Source organism: Coptis chinensis, chromosome 9 (genome assembly GCF_015680905.1).
Source record: "Coptis chinensis isolate HL-2020 chromosome 9, ASM1568090v1, whole genome shotgun sequence".
Classification (NCBI taxonomy): domain Eukaryota; kingdom Viridiplantae; phylum Streptophyta; class Magnoliopsida; order Ranunculales; family Ranunculaceae; genus Coptis; species Coptis chinensis.
Genome location: NC_141464.1, coordinates 19200250 through 19225808, shown reverse-complemented (window position 1 = coordinate 19225808; position 25559 = coordinate 19200250). Strand labels below are relative to the sequence as shown.

Below are 25559 nucleotides of genomic sequence, written 5' to 3'. Positions count from 1 at the left end.
GAAGATGATATAGATGTCCATATGCCGTCTCAATGATGATATCCCTATCATTCCTATCAAAAGGGTCTTCCCCTCCATCTAGTATTGCTGCAACTTGTGATGTTGTTGGCAAATTATATTGTGGCAAATCTTCTGGATGGTCCTTTATATGCAGCTTCACATTGTGGTAGTCATCATGTTGAGCTATTCGTCACAGAATACCAACGAAAGGATTGCACGAATCTAAAGTTCTTTTTAAAATTGCAAGAACTTCTCGATCTAGTGAGTTATTTTCAACCAAACGGTTATCAATTTCATGATCAGTATCATAAACATACATTTGAAGATATCTTGGTCTCTGTCCCTCTTGTGGTAATAGATCTCCAATTCTGTGATATATAGATCCTTTAGCACGATATGTGTAGATACCATTTTGACCACTTGCCAAGTTTTCATCTATATGAACACCAATAGAAGTAAAGGAATAGACATGATTATAGGATCGAATTTTCTGCCTAAACTCAACTGCTTGTTGGTAATTGTTTTTTGAACAAGTCTAATAACTCAGCTGGAATAGGTGGAGAAGCTAAATAAACTTTACCATTTAAGTAACACAGTTCTGATGTTTCATGAGCAAATAGTTTTGCATAACAATGAGGACATATTCTTGAAGGTGGCAATTGAAATGACTGCATAGCAGTGGAATAATCTACATAATTCCTTGCACGGTTATGATAACCACGACGTCGAGAACTTGAAGGAAGTGAACAATATAATATCTGATCTGCAAATGTATAAATAATATGAAATTGAAATACAGTATTACATACAAACAAACACAAATATGATATAAATATGTCAACCAAATGTGGGGACAAACCTGGCTAAGTAGATATAGTCTCTGTAGTGGCATAATGTTGGAAGTTGGACTAAGTCAGCGGTACAGAGGATAGGATGCAACATAAGGAAGGAAAGGGAGCAGTATGGAATTGTAACCGCGAAACCCTAGACCGCGATGTGGCATTCGTACGGCAGGAAGGAGACCCATGAATTAACAATAAAGGTGGACGGCCCAGAGAGGGGGGGAGAGATATAAAAATAAGAGTATAGGAAGAGAAAAGGAGGCCGCTTGAGAGAAAAAGAGTGGAACAGTGAGAAAGAGAGAAAAAAGAAGAGAATTATTAGGTGAGAGATCTTAGGTCTATACATTTGGCGCCATCTGTGGGGAGAGATAAAAGCAAGTTAGAAATGGAACCAAAGAGAGCAGAAGATAGACCAAAGAAGGTTGTGGTTCAGAAGCCGACGCCAGAGGCGGTAATTGATGATGAGGGAGAACGAGAAGAGGAGCAAGTAGCAGAAGAAACATGACTGATGCGAGAAGAGATTGAGAGGCTGAGAGAGGAGGACGACGAGCTGAGAAGAGAGAAAGAGAAGGTGGAGGAAGAGGTCGGGGAGGAAGTGAGTAAGGAATCTGAAGATGAGGGATCTGGAGAGGAGGAGCCCGGGCCGAATCTTTTTGAAAACCCGGTAGCTGGCTTGACAATGGAACCAGTTCAAGAAATGATAGACAACAACAGGAAGCGAAGGGCCACGGAGGAGTGGCCAGTCAGGTGGTGGTGGGGTTGAATCGCAACCCACTAGCAGATGGCATATAAGCCTCGGAGGTCCCAAAGTGGTTCGCTTAGCCGAGGTTCGAGAGATATGATGGCAAAGGAGATGTAGGGGATCATATCCATCATTTCCGGCAACAAATGCCTCTTTGGCAGGAGGCTCGGTATGATGGTCTGCGATGTATGATGTTCCTGGCTAGGCTGAAAGGAGGGGCGTCGGACTGGTACTATAGATTACCAGCGGGGAGCATAAAAAATTTCGAGGAGTTGGAGCAGGCGTTCATAGATCACTTCATACGTCAAAAGAGGCGGGTGGTAGATATCGCGGCTTTATTCAACGTGCGGCAAAGATCCGCGGAATCAGTTAGAGAATTTCTGTGTCGGTTTAAGGCAAGGACTCTGAAAGTCGAAAATCTGGATGAAAGGACAGCAGTAATAACATTTGAGAGAGGCTTGCACCTGGGAACAGGAGTGCACCAGTCCATGGCAAAGAATGAAATCGTGACCTTACACGAGCTGTATTCGCGAGTAAAAAAGTATATAAGATATGAAGATACCATACAGAAAGATTCCAGGAGATTAGGGAAGGCAGTGTTGTCTTTGGAGAAGGAATGGAAACACCGGAGAGCAAAGACATCAGAGAAAGAAAGCGGGGGCTATCACGGATACAGAGCACGGGCTGAAGGAAGTCGGGAAGACGCCTGAAGGGAGCACAAGGAGAGGAAGCCATACTGCGAGATGGAACAGACACCGCTGAATAAACCGTTGAGTGAGATCTTGCCCCTAATCAAGAACCTTTCGGGGTATGAGGGATGGCGAAGCACACCAATAGAGATACCAGAAAAGCTTTTCTGTGCATATCATCAGATAGAGAATCATGAGATGAATAACTGTTACGCACTAAAATGGTTGATTCAAAGGATGGTGGAGAAAGGGAGGATGGGAGAGTTTGTAAGAAGCGCCCAGAATGAAGAGCGCATGCCACCTCAGGGAAGAATACTGGGAACCATCAATGTGATTTACAGCGGTGAGGTTCTTAGTCACAACGCTCATAAAGAAAAGATAAGGCGGACCGCGAGTATCCAGCAGATCAATGAGAGAACGGATAGACCGCGGCAAAAAGCGGCGTCTGTAGTAGAAAAGGACAGAATTGTGATTAGTAGCGTGGACCTCCGGGCAGTGGACTCACCACATGAAGATGCGCTGGTCATTACAGTTGCAATGGGAAATTATATGGTGAAAAGGGTGTTGATTAATTGTGAAAGTGCAGTGGATTTGCTATTCAAAGGTGCTTTGGAGGAAATGGGAGTCGATCCTAAGCAGCTGCGGCCTTCGCGAACCAATTTGTATGGATTCAATGGGAGTATGACAGAGCCCATGGGGGAACTCTTATTGCCCGTGACAGTTTTTGCCCAATTCATGGTGGTAGATTCTACTTCGCAATATAATGTAATTTTAGGAAGGCGGTAGATTCACGAGATGAAGGCGGTCCCATCAACGTACTATCAAGTGATACGATTTCCCATACCTACCGGCATGTACGAGGTCTACGGTGATCAGCTAACTACCAAGAATAGCAATCGAGGAACAGTGAAGTGGTTGATCCGCGGACCAGAAGGAGAGACTTCCAGTCCTAGGAAGAGGCAGGCATAGCAATTACAGTGCGCCTCAGCGAAGAAGGAGGCGGATTCATCGGTGGGACCAAAGACGCTCAATGAGATTAAGGTGGTAAGTATTGGAAAGGAGGAAGAAGATAAGTTCACATTGATAGGATCCAGTTTGCCAGAGGAGTGGAAAGGTAAGTTGGTACAGTTCTTGTCTGAAAATAAAGATGTTTTCGCTTGGGCGATAGAAGATGTTATTGGGTTAGCCCCTAAGTTTGCTTGTCACCACTTGCACATGAAGGAAGACGCTAAACCCATGAAGCAAAGGATGAGTGGCATTAGGCCTAAATATGCCGAAGGAATCCATGAGGAAGTCGCGAGGTTGAAAGGGGCAGGGATAATCCAAGAAGTTGAGTTCACAGACTGGTTGTCTAATATAGTCGTGGTACCGAAAAAGAATGGCAAGTTTCGTATGTGCGTTAACTTTACGAATGTAAATCTCGAGTGCCCAAAAGACAGTTATCCCATGCCGCGAGTAGATGAGTTGGTGGATAGGACGGCGGGATTCAAGATATTCTCCTTCATGGATGCATCGATGGGGTACAACCAGGTCGCGATGTACGAGCCATATCAGGAAAAGACAGCGTTTGTGGTGGAGGGCGGTACATACTGCTATACAAGGATGCCGTTTGGTTTAAAGAATGTGGGGGCTACATTCCAGCGGTTGGATGAGAAAATGTTTGAAAGAAAGATTCGAAAGGGGATTGAGATCTATATAGATGACATGATGGAAAAGAGTATGTCAGAAGAGGAACATATAGAAGGATTGAGAGAGACCTTTGGGATATTACGGAGATACAACTTGAAACTGAACCCTGAAAAGTGCACATTCGGGGTGACTACTGGAAGGTTTTTGGGTTATATCGTTACTCATAGGGGAATCGAGGCTAACCCCAAACAAATAAGGTCTTTGGTGGAGATGTTGTCTCCGCAGAATGTCAAGGAAGTACAGCGGCTAGCAGGAAGGGTTGCGGCTTTAAATAGATTCATTTCCAAGTCATTCGATAAATGCAGGCCACTGCCCATGGCTAGTGGCAAATGGAGGTTCATGCTCGTAGCCACTGATTACTTCACGAAATGGATTGAGGCAGTACCCTTGCAGCAGGTGAAAGAGAAGCAAGTAGTCAAGTTCTTGTGGGAGAATATTATCTGCAGATTTGGACTGCCGTATGCCATTATAGTAGACAATGGGACTCAATTCACGGGAGCAAAGGTGGCTGGTTTTTTGCAAGCCTATAAGGTGAAGCAGGGGTTCTCGGCCCCTTACAATCTCGAGGGCAATGGACAGGCGGAATCATCTAACAAGACTATTATGAACAACCTTAAGAGGAAGTTGGAAGATAAGAAGGGGGCATGGGCAGACGAGTTGAATCATGTACTCTGGGCATATCGGACCACACCTCGGTCGTCCACCTAAGAGACCCCATTCTTGTTGGTTTACGGTGTGGAGGTCGTGATCCCTTCTGAGATGGTGGTAGCTACGACACGAACAAGGGCTGTGGAGGAGGGCTCAAACTGGAGATTATTAGTAGCGTATCTGAATCTTGGAGAGGAGAGAAGAGACACGGCCTGTATAAAGTTGGAGGAGTACCACCGGAGATTGCAAAGACAGTACAACAAGAGGGTCAAGCCGCGGGAATTCCAAATAGGTGATCTTATGCTCCGTCATGTGACACCTAGTACCAGCAAGGAGAAAGCTGGAAAGCTGGGTCCGAATTGAAAGGGACCTTACACCGTGGTGGATATAGGAGGGTTTGGCACCTACAAATTGCGAACACAGGAAGGCAAATTGGTAGAGAAGTCGTGGAACGTGAGAATGTTAAAAAAAAAATCACTTGAATGTAATGGAGATCTAGAGCAAGAGTTTCTAGCTGTATGTAAATATATAATACGACGACACTTTTGAGAAGAGAATATCATTTGTATGGGCAGGGGCCCAACATGAACATAGGGCATGGAATCCAAGCATGGAGAGAGACATTGGAGGGGATGAGCCCTTTGCTGACACAAGGCCAGAGTTGAGCCTGGGGCAAGATGAGTTGCCCAAATTAGCTTCCTGAGACAATAGAGCCCGCAGAGTGGGATGAGCCCTTCGCAGATGAGAAATACAAACTACACATGGGACATGGAATCCTAGCGTGGATAGAGACAGCGGAAGGGATGAGCCCTTCACTGACACAAGGCCAGAGTTGAGCCTGGGGCAAGCTGAGTTACCCCAATTAGCTTCCTGAGACTATTGAGCCCGTGGAGTGGGATAAGCCCTTTGCGGATGAGAAAACAAACTACACATGGGACATGGAATCCTAGCTTGGATAGAGACAGTAGAGGGGATGAGCCCTTCACTGACACAAGGCCAGAGTTGAGCCTGGGGCAAGCTAAGTTGCCCCAACTCGTTTCTTGAGACTATAGAGCCCGCGGAGTGGGATGAGCCCTTTGCGGATGAGAGATATAAACTATACGTGGGGCATGGAATCCAAACGTGGAGAGAGACAGCGGAGGGGATGATCCTTTCACTGACACAAGACCAGAGTTGAGCCTGGGGCAAGATGAGTTGCCTCAACTCACTTTGTGAGACTATAGAGCCCATGGAGTGGGATGAGCGCTTCTCGGATAAAAGATACAACTTACACATGGGTCATGGAATCCAATCATCACGAGGTACAACAGAAGGAATGAGCCTTACGCTAGTACAGTGCACAAATTGAACATGAGGCAAGATGAGGACCCCAATGGGCTTCCAGACAAAATAGTAAAGCAAAATAAGAGATGCAATTTACACGTGGGGCATGGATAGTGGCCTTCATATGGCTAAATAGTCAAACAAGGAGAAGATGACAGGGCAAGGGCAATATCTGATTAAGTCAAAGAAACAGGATCTCAGAACTCAGAAGAGAGGTAGAGTCATGGAAAACCTGAAGATATAGCTACATCGCAATTTAAACAAGTAGCAAAATCAAGAGATTAGGAGACAACAAACATACCGGGCAAAATCAAACATCACATCAAAGGGAATAATAACAAAATAGTAGCAAAACAAAGAATGTAGCAAACAATAAATCAAGAGATGATAAAAGTATATTATTACATAAAAGAGATCTCTAGTGCATCTCAGAGTGAGAATCATTGGCAGGCGTAGCATCAGTAACCGCTTCGGTCGGTGTGGTGGCATTCTCTGTGGTGATGTCGTCCATGGTGGCAGCGGTGCTCTCCTCAGTGGTCGTCGCATGGGTGGAAGTTTCTTCTAGCACAGGGGGGCGAGTGGGGTCTCTGTGGCCGCTACCTCTTCTCTCGCGATCTCAAGGGAGTCGATCACAGGGGTAGTAGGCCTTTTAGGGAGAAGCCGCCCTTCCTTTGTGAGTCTTGCATACTCCTCTTGGATTTTCCGGGCCACCATCTTGTCGGCTAGGAGCTTGAAGTGTTCACGAAGGATGGTCATGTCTGCTTGTTGTTATTGCAGTAGATCGGTGGCAGCATCTTTATGTTTCTGATTGAGGGCGTCAACGGCTTCCTGATGTTGTTGAGTGAGGGCATCTAGGTTGAGCTGGTGTTGTTGGAGGAGCGCTTCCCTTTGACGACTCAGGCGTTTGTTGACCGAATCCATGTATTTTTGGTGAGATGACTCTGCAGACTTGAGCTCGTCTTGGGCCTGAAGTTTGGCCAAGTTAGCAGCGGCTAGATCTGATTGGAGGCTGGCATAGGCAACTTTTATGCCAAAAAGACTGTTAAGTTCTTTCTCCAGGGAGTCCACCTTGGTCTAGGCGCTGAAAAGGCCACGGATCATGAAGGAGATGTCCAAGCTTACCTAAGATCAGAAAAAAAAAAAAAAAAAAGTACCCTCTCCCATTTGGTATATAGAGGAGGTACGGTGCTAATCGAATGACCCCCCTTCGGCGTATGCTATGTCCTTGGGCAAGTGAGCGTTATAGAATAGAGAGGAGGCTACAGTTGCATTATCCAGAGCGGAGTCCCTATGGTTCACCCTGTGGTTGCGCACCTTGAAAATAGGACAGAAGTCCTCTGTAAGAGCCGAATCAGAAACCAGAGCTGCAGGTGGAATTGATTCTTTGCCAGGCCAGCGTGTGCGGGGGGGGGGGAGAGACTGTGGGTGGAAGTGGTGAAGTGATGGGGGCAGGTTCCTCAGATGTGGAGGTCCGCTGAGTGATAGGGACAGATTCTTCAAATGCTAAGGTCCGCTGCCTTTTGGCGGGGGGCACCATTGGAGGGAACCTCCCTCACATCATTATCATCTGATTCACTGTCGAATAGTTTTTGTTTGTAGACATCCATATCGTCGGGTGGGGAATGGGGAGAGGTGTATTGATCGTCCCAATTCGAGATGGAGCAGTAAGAAGGGATGTCTTCGGGAGTGAAGGAAGGAGCGAGAGGAGGTTCGGGGATGACGGCGGCGGGAGGTAGGGTCGCGATGCCTTTTTCTTGGAGGAGGAGATGCTTGGGGTTTCCGCTCCTTGGGAGGGGGAGGACGATAAAATGGAGCTGAGAAGCCACGAAAATGGTGTAGATCAGGGATTTGCAACGATGGAGTAGTGGTGGTGGGCTGGATGCCCAAGCGGTCGGCTTGAGCAGGGCCTAGTTCGAGGAGCCTTTGGAACATAGGACAAGAGATGCCGGAGTAGAGTTGAGACTTGGAGTCCAGCCGCCAACCTGCAAAATAGAGAGGAATAGCGAGTTAGAGCATAATGGAAACGGTACAGCTAGAGAGAAGGGAAGGACCAAGATACTCACCACGGGTGATGAAGGCGAGACGGTTAAGAGTTAAATCTGAAGGAAGGTCCGCAGACAGAAACTGCCCCTATACGTATAAAGGATAATGATGCCACACTTTATCTGAGGTGGTGACACGGAGCAAGAGTGATGGCTTCTGAGGGCGTACACAAAAAGGCTGGTACCCCACACCAACATCTTTGGTACTTTTCTGAATGAAATAGTGAGAGAAGATATCGCGGCTTGTAATCTTAGGTTCGCCGGTCTTATTGTATGAGTTTGCGGCATACATGATTCTCCAAAAATTCCCTATGCCTTGACAGGGGGGAATGTTGAAATGATTACACACCTCGACGTCCAAGAGAGTGAGTGGCAATCGTAGACTGGCGACAATTTAACCTACCGTGATTACAAGGTACCCCGGACGTCGGGAAACCAAGTGGGGGTAGTGTGTGATAGATGGCACGTGTTCTAAGGCTATGTTGGCAAGAAAATAAGCAGCCCTAATTGCGTCCAAATTAGGGCAGCGACACCGAGAAGGTGGTGGCAGCAAAGGGACTTGGCGCCCTGAGGTGGAGGGGACCGTAGTAGGGGCTATAGGAGTCGAAGAGGCTATTCTACAGGACTGAGAAAAGGAAAAGTCACCGGATTCTGAGCTCGACATCGGAAAAGTAGAGGAACAGACGCGAGATATGAACAGACCCAAATATTCAGCTCAAACAAGAACAAGTAAAGCCGAGAAAACATACTGACTGAAGCAAGGAGAGAGAGGTTATGCCTGTTTAGAGTGCCAGAAAGATGAAGGAACCGCTGGAAGACTGAGGAAGCACACGCAAACCGTAAACTGATCGGAAAGGGGAAAATGGCATAGCAGTGGAAAAGCAAAAGGAGAGGGGAAAAATAAAATGAGAAAGAGGGAGAAGGAGAGGAGTTTAAATAGATGAAGGGTAAAAAGGTAATTACCAGAAGTTGAGGAACTCGAGGAGTCGGGTAGACAGTCCAGCCAAAGTGAGACATGTTGAAGCGCGAGGTATGAGGGGCTGCTGAAAATGCGCATGATGAGTGTAGTCCCATCACACACAAATCGAGGAAAGAAAGTGTGGGCGGTGGAAAGAGAATAACAATGAGAGTTCTAGACCCCAGATCCATTAACCGCAGAGTCGAGAAGGGGCATTTGTAGTGGCATAATATTGGAAGTTGGACTAAGTCAGCGGTACAGAGGATAGGATGCAACATAAGGAAGGAAAGGGACGAGTACGGAATCATGACCGCGACGTGGCATTCGTATGGCAAGAAGGAGAGCAATGAGTTGACAAGACATGTGGACGGCCCAGAGAGGGGGGGGGGGAGAGATATAAAAATAATAGTATAGGAAGAGAAAAGGAGGCCGCTTGAGAGAAAAAGAGTGGAACAGTGAGAAAGAGAGAAAAAAGAAGAGAATTGTTCGGTGAGAGATCTTAGGTTCATACAGTCTCATCAGACCGTTCACTTGATACCTGAAGATGCCTATCTATATTCATATAAACATAGTCTCATCAAACTGATCACTCGATAACTAAATATGCCTATCTATATTCATATGTGATAACATAGTGATACACATAATTAGTATAGCAAAAAAGGAAGAAGTGTCAAATATCGAGGTAAATATATATATATATATATATATATATATTTACATGAATAATTCAAAAGCAAAACAACAAAATGTAACATCATCCAAGTTGATGTTTTATGAGGAACATACATTTTTTTTTTATTTATTTGTTTGTTTTTTTACGATAAACAGGAACATACATCAATGGAAAGTTATAGATACAAATCTCATACATGCATATTGATATCAACAAAAAAACAGAAAGACGTAAATAAAAAGTTAAACATTATATAACTAATGAAAGTTGATTTAATATGGACGGATCAATATGATTGTACCTTACTTTACCATTTGACTTAAAATTTAAATTAACATAACATTTAGTATTAAGAACAGACTAAAAAAACTTTATATGATTAGTATTAAATTTAGGAAAATGAATCTAAATCATAGTAAAAGTAGTAGATAACATAAATAAAGAATACAGGGATGTATACCTGTCTGAGTCGAATGCAATGTTGATGAAAAAGGAGTCATATCATCAATAAATTCACTGTCATCTTCATCAACACTATTAATCTCTTCATTAGAAGCATCCATGTTAAGATATGGATCAAAATCTAAATCCGTGCGAGCATCCAAATTAGAGAACGAAGTGGACGTTCCTTAGAAGAAATGATATATAAAGTGAGTTAAAAAAAAACATCATACAGCAGGAAAGAGATCATAAATTAAATAAAAGAAATACTTGTACATCCAAAAGCAACTTCTATAATGTCGTTGTCAATATGTACTAACGGAGCCGTCAAAGTTGCAGTTAAATGTGATGCTTCTGACTGAAGATGTTGCTGCATATTTGGAAGAAATGGGTCTACACCTGGCGTATCCTTGGTCATACGTATTCTTTCTCAATACTTTCTTTTTGTAAGACATTCACGCTCCCTTTCTTGAGAACGTTGTTCATCTGACATACGCTGATGACGTTCTCTTGTTCGCATGCGGTCACGCTCTCGTTGAAGGTCTCTTTATTCAGCAGTCATATCTCGTACATGATGAGATGAGTGATATCGAGGTTGTTGTGGCATCTCAGAAGTTGTAGGTTGATTATTGGTAGAAGACATGGGAGTATCTAATAAGAAAGGAAAACACAGGTTAAAACACAAACACATTATTCATAATCAGAACAATAAATAGTCAATTTAGAAAACAATCAATATAGTTGACTAATATGTAAGGAGATTGGAGGAGATAGCAACATAATTAGGTGGATATAGCTGAAGTTGTAACGAAACTAATACGTAACTATTTTGATTTATTTGTTACATTTGTAGCCTTGTAATATGAATTTAGCTATTACAAACAAAGAGTACCCAGTCGCAAAACAAACTAAATAATTGTTGAATAGTACAAATAACACAAAATATATTAATATTACCAATACATAAGATCAATTAAAGGAAAATCATTACAACCGGAGGATAAAACAATAAGCAGCAAAGCACATCCATCATCCCTAAGCACCTCTCTTTGACGACCATATTGACAACCTTAAAAAATGGTTGTCATACTAATAGGTTATAATGATATATCCTCTTATCTAGTCAAAGTCAATACTATACCATCAATACAATCATCATATGTTTAGTCTATGCAAGAGTTGACTATTGTTAATTGATCAGAAAGAATTGCGATTTAGACTATGAAGTAAAGCTTTAAGTAAGAGAGAAGGACAGAAAAGTTGCAGGAACAAATTAGAGTAGTGGGTATTCGAAAGACGAAACAGGTTTGTTGATGACGAAATGTACCAGGTAATGCATCCAATTCGAATCCATATTTTCTATTAAAATAATTTATATTATCAGGAGTAAATTTCAAAAGAATTAAATCTTGTGCTAACCTAATATTGAGGAAACTTGTTAAAGTAAAAAAAAAAATAGCATATTTCCCACGTCTAAGGCAATCTAGATTTGTCACTATTATCATTTTAAAACTTAAATCAATAGATTGATTAAGGTAGCCTATTGTCAAGAGTTAAAAAAAACACAAAAAAAAAAACTCTAAAATACCACCAAAGTTTGATGAGGGCTTGTACTTTGTTATAGCACTCCCAATTACACTGGATAACCAATTGCAATCTCCATATGGGACCCTAACATAGTTTCGTATAAGTGCAATAATAAGAGAGGATAATATTTTAAGCACTGAACCATCACTACAACAGAATGACACTTATACCACTGTTTTTAAGTGTGGTATAAATATATTTACCATTGTTATACAACCGTGACAATAGGTGGTGTGGTATATAATAATAGCAAAACTGTGGTATATATATTTAACGGATGCCACGGTTTTTCAAAGAACCATGGTTTGTATGCCCATTATATACCACGGTTGTCAACAGAACCGTGGCATATAAGCTATTGAAACCGTGGTTTATATTAGTGTATGTGTTATAACACTGTGGTATATAGTTATACTAAACACTACAGTTTATGCCAAACCGTTATATATATATATATATATATATATATTTTAGTAATAATGCTAATAACAGTCTTCCACTTAAAAACCGAACCTGCATAACAAAATTTACACAGCCGGCCTACATACAATATTTCCATCTTCCCAACAAATTCCAAAATGTACAATAAACTATCAAACATTGCAAAAAAAGATAATAATAATAATAAAAAAAAAAAAAACTTCCATTAATTTTTTGAGTGCACTAAGAAAACAAACTTCAAATTCCTTTTCATAAATTAAAAAGGTAAGACTCATAAATTAAACTGGAGGGGTCCGAACATAGCTAAAACTCATCCTCATTCGCTTCCGACTGAAACACCCCATTTTCCTGGATGAACTGAATAATATCAAGCCAAACCCCATCAAGTTCATCTTGCGTGTATGTCTCCTTCAGTTCTAAATTTGTTATCTGGATGAGTCAAAGCACAACATGTGGAGTTACTATATAAGAATAAGGCGAAGTCGTTGAATTGAGCCAAATAAAGTGTTTGTCAAAACTTTCGAATACCTTATTTTCAAATGATCCAGTTGAACAAGCTTCTACTATTTCCCTCATAAACTTTATTGTATAATACCCACACTCTGTGCCACCTGGTTGATATGGGCCCTAACATATAGACTCACAACATATGTAAACATATACTTTTCAAAGAAAAAGACAATAATGTGTAGGATTTGTTTACCTTGATCTTGTTCCACTTCAGCGGAACTCGTTTCCCATGAACCCTTTGCAATGTGAGGACCGCAATTCACAATAAGATAAATGAAAAACATTTAATTCACAATCGCTAGTGGGAAGTCTAATTGGAGACGTTTTTAGTACTTCATTTAATTTAATCCTTTATGTACCTTCACTATGGTAGTACCTCAAAATGTTAAAATATGTCAAAAAATATAGCTATGCTCACCTCCTAAAATATATTGCTATATCTGAGCTTGGTTCACCATGCTTCAAATCCAACCAAATGAAAGACATACGTGATAGATCAATGACAATTAAAATCCAATGGTCGCTATGAAAGAAAAGAAGGGGGAAAAAAAAGAATGGAAAACAATCAGTATAATTGATAGTTTTATCAATTTAAACAATACACTGTGATAGGATCGTTTATGTCCTTACCCTGGATTGTAAGGAATGAGAACAATTTTCTTTCCACTTGCATTCCGCAATGTTTCTACAATGATTTCAGTTTTAGCAGTTCCATCTGCTTTTGTAAAGGATAAAGGATTAACAAATCCAACGATATCACGGCAGCAGCTCACAAATTCACTGTAAAGGATTCTAAAAGGAAAAAATCACTGTCATAAATTAATTTAAATAACTAATATTTGATTAAAATCACCAATAATAAAACCTTCAAGATATGCTTACCTCATGTATGCAATTAAACAAACAAATTCTAAGCTATCCATATTACACACATCCAACAAATCACATTTCTCGATAACAAATTTTTCTATATCTTCTCCAAACAACTCTTTTCCAACTGGAAAAAATACCACACCATGGGTTCCGGGAAGCATGATATTGAGTAGTCCCTTGAAAGAATCAATTGGACCTTGATGATGACTAGCACTACTTTTACTTGTCACTTCCTAAATTATTGAAAATTCAAACCAACTAGGCGTTAAAATCATAGCGAATCGGAAATTAAAAAATTGCATATAAAAGGCTCTTTTACCTCAATGTTGTCTTTAAAAAGAACAAGGTCTTTTGGCCATGGAACTTGTGTGCCAACTGCATCTTCCACATGCACGAACTCGTAATTCACTTGTATAGGAAGATAGTAACGACCAACATCCTTAGAAACAAGTGACTTAACCGCCACACGAAAATTCCCAGATCCCAAAAGATGACCGTGAACTTTATCGTTTGGTCCACACTCCTCGTAGACCAATCCTTTAGCAACAGTATTTGTTCTAGAATTCACAGCTAAACTACACTCTTGCTCCTGTAACCGGCCAAGCAAATCCTATTGGAACCAAAGCAAATTATTTCTATATTGCAAAAAGTTAATTAAAATTTACCTTCCCTAGACCAGATTTGGGACCCAAAGGAGGTGATTGGCCTGTTCCTTTCTTATTTACTCTCTTTACTTGATCAGATTTCAGCTTTGATGATGGTTGTGTTGTTTTGGCCTTGTCTTTGGACTACATGTAAAAAAAAACAAATTATTATGCATGGAAAAATGAATAATTGCATATAAAAGACTCTCTCAATTTACCTCAATGTCGTCCTAAAGCGAACAAAGTCTTTTGGCCACGGAACTTGTGTACCAACTGCATCTTCCACATACATGATCTCATCATTCACTTGTATAGGAAGATGGTAATGACCAGCATCCTTAGAAACAAGTGATTTAACCGCCACAGAAAAATTCCCAGATCCCAAAAGATGACCGTGAATTTTATCGTTTGGTCCACACTCATCATAGACCAATCCTTTAGCAACAATATTTGTTGTACAATTCACAGCTAAACTACACTCTTGCTCATGTAACCAGCCAAGCAAATCATATTGGAACCAAAGCAAATTGTTTCTATATTGCAAAAAGTTAATTAAAATTTACCTTCCCTAGACCAGATTTGGTACCCAAAGAAGGTGATTGGCCTGTTCCTTTCTTATTTACTCTCTTTACATGATCAGATTTCAGCTTTGATGATGGTTGTGTTGTTTTGGCCTTGTCTTTGGACTACATGTAAAAAAAACACAAATTATTATGCATGGAAAAATGAATAATTGCATTTAAAAGGCTCTCTCAATTTACCTCAATGTCATCCTTAAGCAGAACAAAGTCTTTTGGCCACAGAACTTGTGTGCCAACTGCATCTTCCACATACATGATCTCATCATTCACTTGTATATGAAGATGGTAACGACCAGCATCCTTAGAAACAAGTGACTTAACTGCCACACGAAAATTCCCAGCTCCCAAAAGATGACCGTGAATTTTATCGTTTGGTCCACACTCCTCATAGACCAATCCTTTAGTAACAATATTTGTTTTAGAATTCACAGCTAAACTACACTCTTGCTCCTGTAACCAGCCAAGCAAATTATTTCTATATTGCAAAAAGTTAATTAAAATTTACCTTCCCTAGACCAGATTTGGGACCCAAAGAAAGTGATTGACTTGTTCCTTTCTTATCTACTCTCTTTACATGACTAGGTTTCATCTTTGATGACGGTTGGGTTGTTTTGGCCTTGTCTTTGGACTACATGTCAAAAAAAGAAAATTATTACGCATGGAACAAAAAAGAAAGTTGTGGATCATGATAAACAAAAATATTTACTTGCTGAAATTTTCTCACTACTTTATGCCCTTGATGTTCAGTAGAAGAGCGTACCATATGATCTCTAATGACACTAGTAACGCTGTTTGAAGAGATCTTTTCGGAACCTCCATTCTCTAACCTTTGGACTCTTTCTAACACCATCCTTAATTCTTTTTGAAGTCCTGAGTTCTGGTTTTGTTCGAACAAATTTTGGGTCTGTAATTCTTGTATTCTTTCTTGGTCATCTTGAATTGTTGACTCAAGGTTAGCGATGTGTTTCCGTGAGCCACGTTTCATGAGGCTGAAGTACATGGTCGGTATAACCCCCTTCCCTACAGATCTCACATGACCAGAATGTTCGGGTGTGCCTAATGCTAAAGCTAAGACGTCTTTGCTTCCTTAAGTAGATACCTTCCCCTCTGTAACTTGCTTTTTCAGCACATCCTTAATATATATTTTTTCAAATAAAAAAGGAATTGGAATATATTAGAACACAAGCATTGATAAGGACCATAAAAAGTATTGACAAAAAGTTAATAGGATCTTACGAGTTTTTCATCTACTTACTTTAGCAAAGATCGTCTTTGTATGTTCCTTTTTTTTTCGTTTGGTGCGATCTTTTCCATATTATAGTCCTATCAAATGGATCAAAAGCTGGTCCCAACTCTTTTTTCTATGGTTAAGCAATAATCATGCAAACAACTTAGTCAGAACATATTTGCATGGTGTATACGTGTCTGTGGAATCTAGACAAATGTTAACAATGCACGTACTAAATTTTCACCAAGATTAGCCAAACTCATCTTTCCCGTCTAGTGGTTATATTTTTTTGCTGCCCGCCACTGTGAATTGAGCTTGCTAATTTCCTGCAAAACAATTCTACACTTATCATCTCATTTAGGTGAGGACAGAAGCCTGCTAAAACTGACAATACAATCCCCACACGCAACTAGACTCGAATCATCTATCAGTAGTATCATCTAGATGGAAAAAATAAAACAGTAGAATAAGAGTGCTGAAATTATGATACTCTAATGTGCTGAAAAACAAGCTACTCTTAGCACTCTTATGCTACTCTAATGTGCTGAAAAACAAGATGCTCTTATGCTACTCTTAGCACTCTTATGCTACTCTAATGTGCTAACCGCACTAAAATTATGCTAACTCTAATGTCCTGAAGTTCTTTTAATTCTTTCATTATAAAAAGAAAAACATCAATCAGTTAGAGGCTTAATTAGAGCTATTGATTTCATAGTATTCAGCAGGGTTGTATGATGAGAATGATAACAAAATTTCATTCTAAGCTACTTGGATGTTAGTTTTATGGACTGGTAATAGTCTAGCCAAACCCACCTTATTCTACGGTGGTGCCCTTTGTGTTTCTTTAGAAAGGCCCTCAAGAAAGAGAGCAGCGCAACATCCTATTGTCCAAGTGAATCAGTGATGTATTTAGAAAGGAAAAGGGACACATATAGCTGCACAGTAAAATTGATAGCGAAATATTAAGTATTTTCTATGAATACCATATTTTGAGAAATGCTAGCAGAAAACTCACGTTGTGAGTTGCATACATACTCTTCAGTCTACACATTTTCTTGGGATCAAACTCTAATTACAATATTACATCCTTATGCAAAAAGTGAATCCCAACATAAAATAGGTCATACAGAGCTTACACCAACTTACTAACACATGTTGATTACTGACAATGCCTGAAACCTTATAAATCAACTGATAAAACTCAAAATACAGTAATATGACCCCAAAAAAAATGTAATATACCTATTTCTCATCTATCAGCCACTAGAATTAGAGTGAAATGAAAATCAGAAGACAGATTACAATTCAACAGTAGAGTCCTGGAGACGACTCATGACTCATGACGCATGACAGACCATGTTTCTTGTTCTTCCAACATGCATTTTTATGTAGTTCATTCTTATTAATTCTCCTGATAGCTAGCTAGCTAGTTTTCATGAATAGAAATATCCTTGGAAAATTGTCTGTTAATATTTTGTAAGGATGATTGCTCGAGGATCGTGTCACTTTGATAAAAAACAGTTCATAAGTCGTAGCATGTACATCTTAGGGAGACAAAATTTCATGTTGGGCAGGTGATATTGATCAGCCAATGAATTCAATTTCGGATAACTATAAACCATACCTAAAGGTTAAATTCCATTATGTTAGCTAGCATTCTAGCAAGTTGTTAAATGGAAATAATTGTGACAGACTAGTAAGTTTGAAAATCTATTCTAAATTTCCTAATATAGAAATCTATAGTTTTAGTGATGCCGACTGGGTTACCACACATTCCAATTAACAAAACACTCTGAAGCAACACTTTAAAGTTGCACTGAGCTACCTCAACATAAATCACAACAGGACATCCCTAGATGGACCTTCAAAAACAAAGGTTCAGGTTGTTCTTACTCAAAAATCAAGTCCTGAACAGGAAAAGGGAATATAGTAAATCCTTACCCATGGTGTGCAGGTCTATCAAAAGATGGTTCAAATTACCTGTATCTACTACCAAGCATTTAACTGGGTACATCTTTGCCTAGTTAAAGGTAATCCTAAAAGGCTCGGTTTGAACAAGAATATAGACTAAGAAACCCACTGAGCAATTATGAGCTCCCTGGCTGTCAGCTCAGTCGTTCAGTTATACAACCTGTAGCCTTATATAGCCCATGAGTACACGCATGCTAATCTCGATATTTCACTAAGCACGTACATCCTATCGCCAACCATACACATAATCCTTGGAGCCTATTGTCAACCATATCTAACATAACTTATATGTTTTTAATGAACTATATAGGATAACAATTTACATGGGCCAGGCTAATCACTATGCAATTTCAGTCTTCTTCCACTACACTCTACTTTTCTTTGTGCAAATTTTTCATTATGCTAAATTTTTCAACAGTTCTAATCTTCTTGTACATGCACAAATTTATAATAGGTTAGTCTCACCTAGTAGATAACTAAGACCTATTGTTGTTACGTTCGTTCTCTGATTTAATTTGATTGAATGGCATTAAATTTTTTCTATATAAGGACATATAATGCGTTTATCTAAGATGCATGCTCATACATCAGGCTCTAAAAAAAATACACTTCCTCATCAAACCCTAGCAATTATATATATACAAAAGCTCCGTAGAAAAACTGTATTAGTCAGAACTCTCTTAACTGGAATACTATTAGATAAATAGATAACACAATGAGCCTAAGATACGAACTCCTCTACTCTCCTACACTTGTACTTATGATAATAAAGAATCTTGTAGTAGCCAACGAAGCTTATCTTCTGACATAATTAATTCACAAATGTTAATTGAAATATTTTGATTGGTTCGTTCTGAAATTCCACGAGCTTTTTTCATATTCATATCTATTCAGAATCAGTTTTCTAAGCTCATTGGCTTATTACATTTTATAAAATAAGCAATGGCATGAAAATAGAATTTTAAGTAGATTTGACTTGCATTAACTGATCTAATCACAGCCTTCCAGACAATGGCATGTGTGTAGGACCTCTCTAGTCTCTATTTCCCCTACAATTCCTCCTATTTTTTTTCAATTATTTCCTCTGAAGTTCATCATTTCCCAAAATCCCCTCCTAAAACCGGTTATTTAATCAATTTTTATCTTATCAACACCTACCTTATTTTATTTTATCATTATCGATGAGGCTCTTGAACAAGTTCCTGGCGAAGTTAGCCCTACAAGCTAACCGCCTGCCATGTCTACCCCGAAGGTATCTTTGGTGCTGTTATTCCTAAAAGTCTCTTCTTTCACTTTGTTTCCACACTTCCCCTGCTTTGTTGTTTCAGAATTGAGAGGCACGAGATAGCCCCCAAAAAAGGCTTAAATCCACGAGAAGGCCTATTTGACTAAAGAGAATCGCCCTTTTCCACCTCCCTAATGGTCTGAATAAAGAGAGAGGAAGACCTCGATCGGGAAAGCCCTTGCTATTTTCAAGTTCAAGGTTTGATCAAAGGATCAAGGTACGAGCAGACCAAGAAGCGAGGACTTACAAGATGCTTTAGTAACAACCTAAAAGCGTTAAACTAGTCATAGTTGCGATGTAGAGGAGAACATTCTCTACCAGAACAATACCAGAGATAGAGGAAATGGCACTAATAGTAAGTAGTAAGCCAGCTTTCTACTAATAACAAGACAAGAAAGCGATCTCTTCATGTCGAAAGGAGGATGGCCTTCGTTTTCCTCGGGTCTCCGCTGGGAATACTACTATAAAGATTGATCAGCATTAGCTGGCCTTCTCTTGAATAAAAGCAAGAACCTGGTATTCGGTGATCGACAAGTGTCGTTAGGACGTTTTTGCCTATTACAAGGAAGATCATCTCAATCATCAGACTGAGAGAGCAAGGGCGAGAACTTGAGAACATTCTTTCTCTTTTGAATTCAGGGGCCATTTTTCCAACATATCCAGTATATGTGTACCCACGGCCTCTGTCAATATCTATAAGAACTGGTGGCTCTGCTAGGAGCCGGCAAGCGGATGGATCGGCCTATTGATAAACACTGATCAGGTCGTAACCATATTCTAAAGCTTTGGCGCACTATTTACCCTAGTTGTGATCCTATACCCTTAGTCAAGTAGAAGCCCGCTCCGCTATCATTTTTGCAGCAAGCCAGACTTTCTTTGCTTTAGGACCGTTCGGTCCCCTTTACCTAAGGGTACTCTATTGTTCTTTCTCTATTATATCAACTGAGGTTTTGTTTTCTTTGAATTGAATCTTCTTTTCTTACGCCAATTTGACTTTCACTTTAAGGTCGGAGGTTTCTCTCGGTGAAAGAAGATCAACTGCATTGCCAAGCTCCAACTCGCTTTTAGCTTTAGTCATTTGAAGCGCTCTCCTCCCCGGAGTTCGAATCGCAAGAGATAAGAGGGACGACTTAACAAGCAAGGAAGTGGAATCAATCCCGTTTTGCTACGAGGATTCTTTTTCGATCCGTAAACCTACTAGAAAAAGTAAAATCTCGGTTTGAAACCCCAATACTTCGCCAGAGGTATCTTCCTAGTTTAGAAAAGATCCGCTAGAGATTCCCTCTCAGTCCTAGTCGAGATCTTCTCTTTCTCCAATCTCGGTAGACGGGCGAGCATCTCCTAACCTTAAGAAGTGAGTTTTCAAGAGAAGGAGTACGCTCTTCAACTCCGGCTCCGTTCGATTGATTTTTTAGTTCGCGATAGATAACGTAGCTCGGGGCCTTCTTGCAGGTCTTTCGCACCACTTACTCTCAATCCCGTAATGCCCTTGTTATAGAAGCCGGCACATTTCAAGTCGCGAAGCTAGCCGGCTTTCAAGCCTTTTATTTTAGTACCCTAACGATAAGCTAAGACCAAACTAAACTGATGTGACCCACGACGCCCTTCTTCTTTTTGCCCTTTCATTAGAAAGAAAGCCTCGTAAGGTAAAGGTCATTTGAACGGCCGACTAAGGAATAAGAGCTGGGGAAGAGCAGGAGAGCAAGACCCTCTAAAAGAAAAAGCCCAGAGAGAAGCGGGTGCTATAGCTAATTGTCCACCCTTCCAAGTTTTCTATGTTACTATGTTTTCTGGCACAACTACAGCTGTCAGGGAACATTGTAGATCTTCTATGGGAATGCCGACTACAGAAACTAAAAGACTACGACTACAAGCCAGCCGGAAGCGAGTCGCTTTTATTCTCGTTGGGGCTGATCCTACCCCAGTTAGACTTCCTAAGTAATACATTCTAAAGCACTTGGTATTCCTTCCAGTTCAAAAGCCGACACCCCGCCTAGATCAAAAGCAGATAAGCCCATCATTTCTCTTCTATGACTTAAATGAAACAACTCATCCTAGCTTGAAGCAGAGCATCATATATTCTTATGTAGTGACTCCAATTTCCACACTCATATACAACCAAATGGTATTCATGCAAGTAGAGAAAGAAAAAGAAAAAAAAAAAAAAAAAAAAAAACTATAAGCAGAAATTCAGTGTTAAAATAGTATACCTGAAATTCATCAGTCAATCTCGATTTAACAAACTTGTCCCAATCTTCTTAGCTGATATATTTTTCGTATATTTTGGGAGGTTGCCTAAGCAATTCGAGTTGGTCTTTAAATGGTGTGATGTAGAACCTGGTCAGCCTGCTCTTGAATTCTCTCCATTTCTCACCGATATCTTGCAAAGTACCTTTCATTTCGTGGTCTTCCAAGTTGAATTTTCCCTTAAACACATACAAGAGATTTTGAAACTAGCAAAGAATTAAGATTATCTAATTAAGTAATTTTATTTTCGAACTTTTTACCTTTATAAATTTCCTTAATATGTCTCTCGCTTCTCCTTTGACATCATGCCAATTGTCATAAGTAGCAATGGAAACTCGAGAAGCAGGCAGCAAACCTGAGTAGCTAGCCAAATCTTTCCCACCTTCACCAATACGTTGACCATTTTGATTGAATACAACATCCACATGTTCATTCTCTTTCATCTTTGTAAGACGTGAGCATACAACTGCTCCTCTACCTTTCCTTTTCTCTCCAGTACGTTGTGTCACATTTTCTTCCATGTTTGAGTCGGGAGTCTCGTCAACTTCCGTGTTAGAATTGAAGTTTTATTCTAGATCCATGTCTGAGTCAAGAGTCTCGTCAACTTCCTTGTTAGGATTGAAGTTTTCTTCTGGATCCATGTTAAATTCCTGTAGTGTGTAGACATGAATAAAAGCACATGAAGCCAAATAAGATAACAACTATAACTTCTAAAATGATTACACAATTTTACTTAAGCAGAAGATAACAAATCAAAATAAACCCAAATAAATTTTATTGAGGAAAAAAATTAACGAAACAAACTTTTCTTAGTGATAAACTAAAATGATAAAATATCTAGTACAAGATAAACCAACTCCTTTGGAAGGAAAGAAAATATGTTTTAGGTGGAATCGACCCATATCCCCTCACAATTTGCACGAGCATAAGAACCCAAAGAGTCAACTTCTGGCAAACTTTTACTGTTTGTATGGTCAATAGAGCAACCAACGTTGATCTCATCCTCATTCTCCTCCTCATGGAAATCTTTCAGGAGTCCTCAATGTTATTGACCATCTTGGGTCGAGCTGGTCGGGTACATAAAATACTTGCTTGGCTTGGGAGGCCATAACAAAAGAGTCTGATTTATGGCCTATTCTACCAAGATCTACAGATGTGAAACCCAATTCATCCACTTTGACGCCATTTCTGCTGTCAACCCAATCACACTTGAATACTGGGACCATAAGCGTCATATAGTCAAGCAACCATATTTCTTGAATAACACCGTAATAACACATCTCCGAAATGACTGGGTTTTTATCCTTGGCACTAGTAATTTGCACTGTTGAAGCCACTAAGCTTACACCACTATTCTGGTTTACTAGTGATGCTTCATGAGCCTTTGTATGAAAGTGAAACCCGCCAATAACATAGCCAAAGCATTTTATAACGTCTCAACGAGGTCCTTGAGCTACAACTTTAAAGATGTCTGAGAGATCGTTCCCGGGAATCATTTCCTCTTTCTCAACCTGCTTATGCAATTTTTGGGAACTTGTTAGTCACATTTATAATATGGTATTAAATGTGATGCAAGTTCAATTACTATACCATTTTACGAAGCCAGTAAATAAAGGTGTAGTGCTGCTCATCTTGTAGCCATTTCGCTGACCTAAGGGGATTACTACGTCTTAGGTGCTCCATATGCTTCCTACAAAGACATAATTAGGAAAATACAGTAACCATCAAACTGTCCAAATTAAGCAAGAAACTTTCATAGTTTCTTGTAGACGACATTGTTAGGTATAATTAATGCCGACTTACTCAATATAAAGTTGTACGTCACCTGTGTTTTGCAAAACACACTGATGCGCTTGCTCCCAAGAGTATTGTTCCACTCCAACAACCTTCGTACCACCAAGAGGCTTCCCATTGGATATTGTATCTTTTTTTTTCTTTGTTGTTGGGATCCATGTTTCTTCCTAAAGAAACTACCATGGTTTGCAGACCTGATAATTACTCAGTAAGAAACTCTACAGCTTCCTCAACAAGATAATTTTCTGCAATGCATCCTTCTAGACGATTTCGATTTCGAACGTATCCCTTCAATATCTTCATGAATCTAAAATTTAATATATATAAGAGTTAGAGAAAAAGGGGAAGCTTCGTTGAATTATTGAAAAATATAAGAAATTAGCTTGTACTTGCCTCTCAAATGGATACATCCATCGGAAGAATACTAGACCACAAAGCTCGACCTCATGTACAAGATGAATTGTGAGATGCACCAAAATGTCAAAAAATGATGGTGGAAAGTACATTTCCAGCAAACACAATGTAACTGCCAAATTGTCTTGGATTTCCTGCAACTTAGACACATCCACCACTTTGGCACAAAGAGAACTTAAGAAGAAACACAGCCTAATGATAGCATATCTCACATGTTTTGGCAACACTGATCGTATAGCCACTGGAAGAAGTTGTTGCATCAATGTATGACAGTCATGAGACTTGAGACCGTACAATTTCAAATCTTGCACTGACACGCGATGCATGAAATTCGAACAATATCCATCTGGCACTTTCAGCTCAAGCAAAGTATTGCAGACTTTTGCTTTCTCCTCTCTAGTTAATGTATGGCATGCTAGTGGAAGGTAAGTTCAATTTCCTCTTGCTTCTGGTGCCAATTCCTTCCTAATATTCATCTCAACAAGGTCAAGACGACTTTTAAGGTCATCCTTCGTTTTATATTTCATGTTGAGGAGTGTGCCAATAATACTATCACAAACATTCTTCTCAATATGCATAACATCCAAATTGTACCGTACAAGCAGAAATTCCCAATATTCGAGCTCAAAAAATATGGACTTCTTCTTCCAACAAGTTCTACTTTCGCTTTCATTAGTCGAGGCAAGCCGCTTCCTCTTTCGTGTGTCTGACTTTTCATTGGATGCATTTGACTTCCTTTTTGATGCTTTTGGCTTCAGAATCACCAAAATTTTTTTCCCCATTTGACTTGGATCCCCTTGACCTTTCCCAAAATCTTCTTCCCAGTTAACAGCTCTGGACTTGATTGACATTATTGCTGCCAATTAAACCCCTTTCTTTTTTTCCTAAACCGATGGTTTTTTGGAAGCCACTTTCGATATGCTTGATATATGTTTTTATTCGAATGTTTCAATCTAATGGAATATGTTTCTTCACTGCAAACTGGACAAGCAAAATACCCCTTGACGCTACAACCAGCTAAATTTCCTAACGCGGGAAAATCATTAATTGTTCACATTAGTACAGCCCTCAATGTAAAAGATTGTTGCTTGTAGGCATCAAAAACCTTAACACCAGGACCCCACAGAGTCTGTAAATCTTCAATCAAAGGTCTGAGGTAAATGTCAATATCATTATCCGGTTGTCGTGGACCTGATATCAATATTGTCAACATAAAAATTTTTCTCTTCATACACAACCATGGAGGAAGATTGTAAGTGACCAACATAACGGGCCAACAACTATGCCTACTGCTATGGTTACTATGTGGATTGATTCCATCTGTCGAAAGAGCTAATCTTAGATTCCTTGGATCTGAAGCAAAAGTTGGCCACAACTTATCAATCTCTTTCAATGCAGGAGAATCAGCAGGATGACACATTTGACCATCAATTACTTCTCTCTCATTTGCATGCCATACCAAATCTTTTGCTATCCGAGCCGATTGAAACATCTTTACAAATCTTGGGATAGGTGAAAAGTACCACAATACTTTTGCAGGCGCTTTACCCTTGTTTTCTTGGTATCTTGACACTCCACAAGTCGGACAAGTAGTTCTAGACTTGTACTCCTTACCTCTATAAAGTATACAATCATTGGGACATGCATGTATTTTCTCAGATCGCATTCCAAACGTAGACAAAATATCTCTAGCGTTGGACATGGATTTTGGCAACTCATTAATTTCCGGAAGGGCTTTTCCGAACAACTTCAATAAAAGGCTAAAACTCTTGTTTGACCACCCGCTTCTTGCTTTCAAATTGAACATTTCGACAAGGAATGACAACTTTGTAAATGTTGTGCAACCTTTGTACAGAGGCTTCTCCACATCTTCAAGCAACTTACAAAGTTTTTCAGGATCCCCAGTGAAATGCTCATATGCATCCTCAACCATT

At 39.9% G+C, this 25559-nt stretch overlaps 2 protein-coding genes and 1 long non-coding RNA gene across 3 annotated transcripts; 2 read left to right on the top strand and 1 right to left on the bottom strand.

Annotated features, from left to right (window-relative positions):
* Positions 1-1730: 1730 nt before the first annotated feature.
* Positions 1731-2294, top strand: LOC147475120 (uncharacterized). The gene has a single exon (XM_086585279.1). The coding sequence runs from the start codon at positions 1731-1733 to the stop codon at positions 2292-2294; it is 564 nt and encodes a 187-aa protein (XP_086441405.1).
* Positions 2295-2327: 33 nt separating this feature from the next.
* LOC147475119 (uncharacterized) lies at positions 2328-3059 on the top strand. Its single transcript, XM_086585278.1, has one exon. It carries the CDS (start codon positions 2328-2330, stop codon positions 3057-3059), a length of 732 nt encoding a protein of 243 aa, XP_086441404.1.
* Positions 3060-12259: 9200 nt separating this feature from the next.
* On the bottom strand, positions 12260-12767 carry LOC147475118 (uncharacterized). The gene is made up of 2 exons (XR_015207166.1): positions 12607-12767; positions 12260-12507 (listed from the first exon to the last, which is right to left on the bottom strand). It is a non-coding gene; the product is annotated as an uncharacterized LOC147475118 (long non-coding RNA).
* Between the last annotated feature and the right edge of the window lie 12792 nt (positions 12768-25559).

Coding starts and splice junctions, on each gene's coding strand:
- LOC147475120 (XM_086585279.1), top strand. CDS start 1,731: ATGCCTCTTTGGCAGGAGGCTCGGTATGATGGTCTGCGATGTATGATG.
- LOC147475119 (XM_086585278.1), top strand. CDS start 2,328: ATGGAACAGACACCGCTGAATAAACCGTTGAGTGAGATCTTGCCCCTA.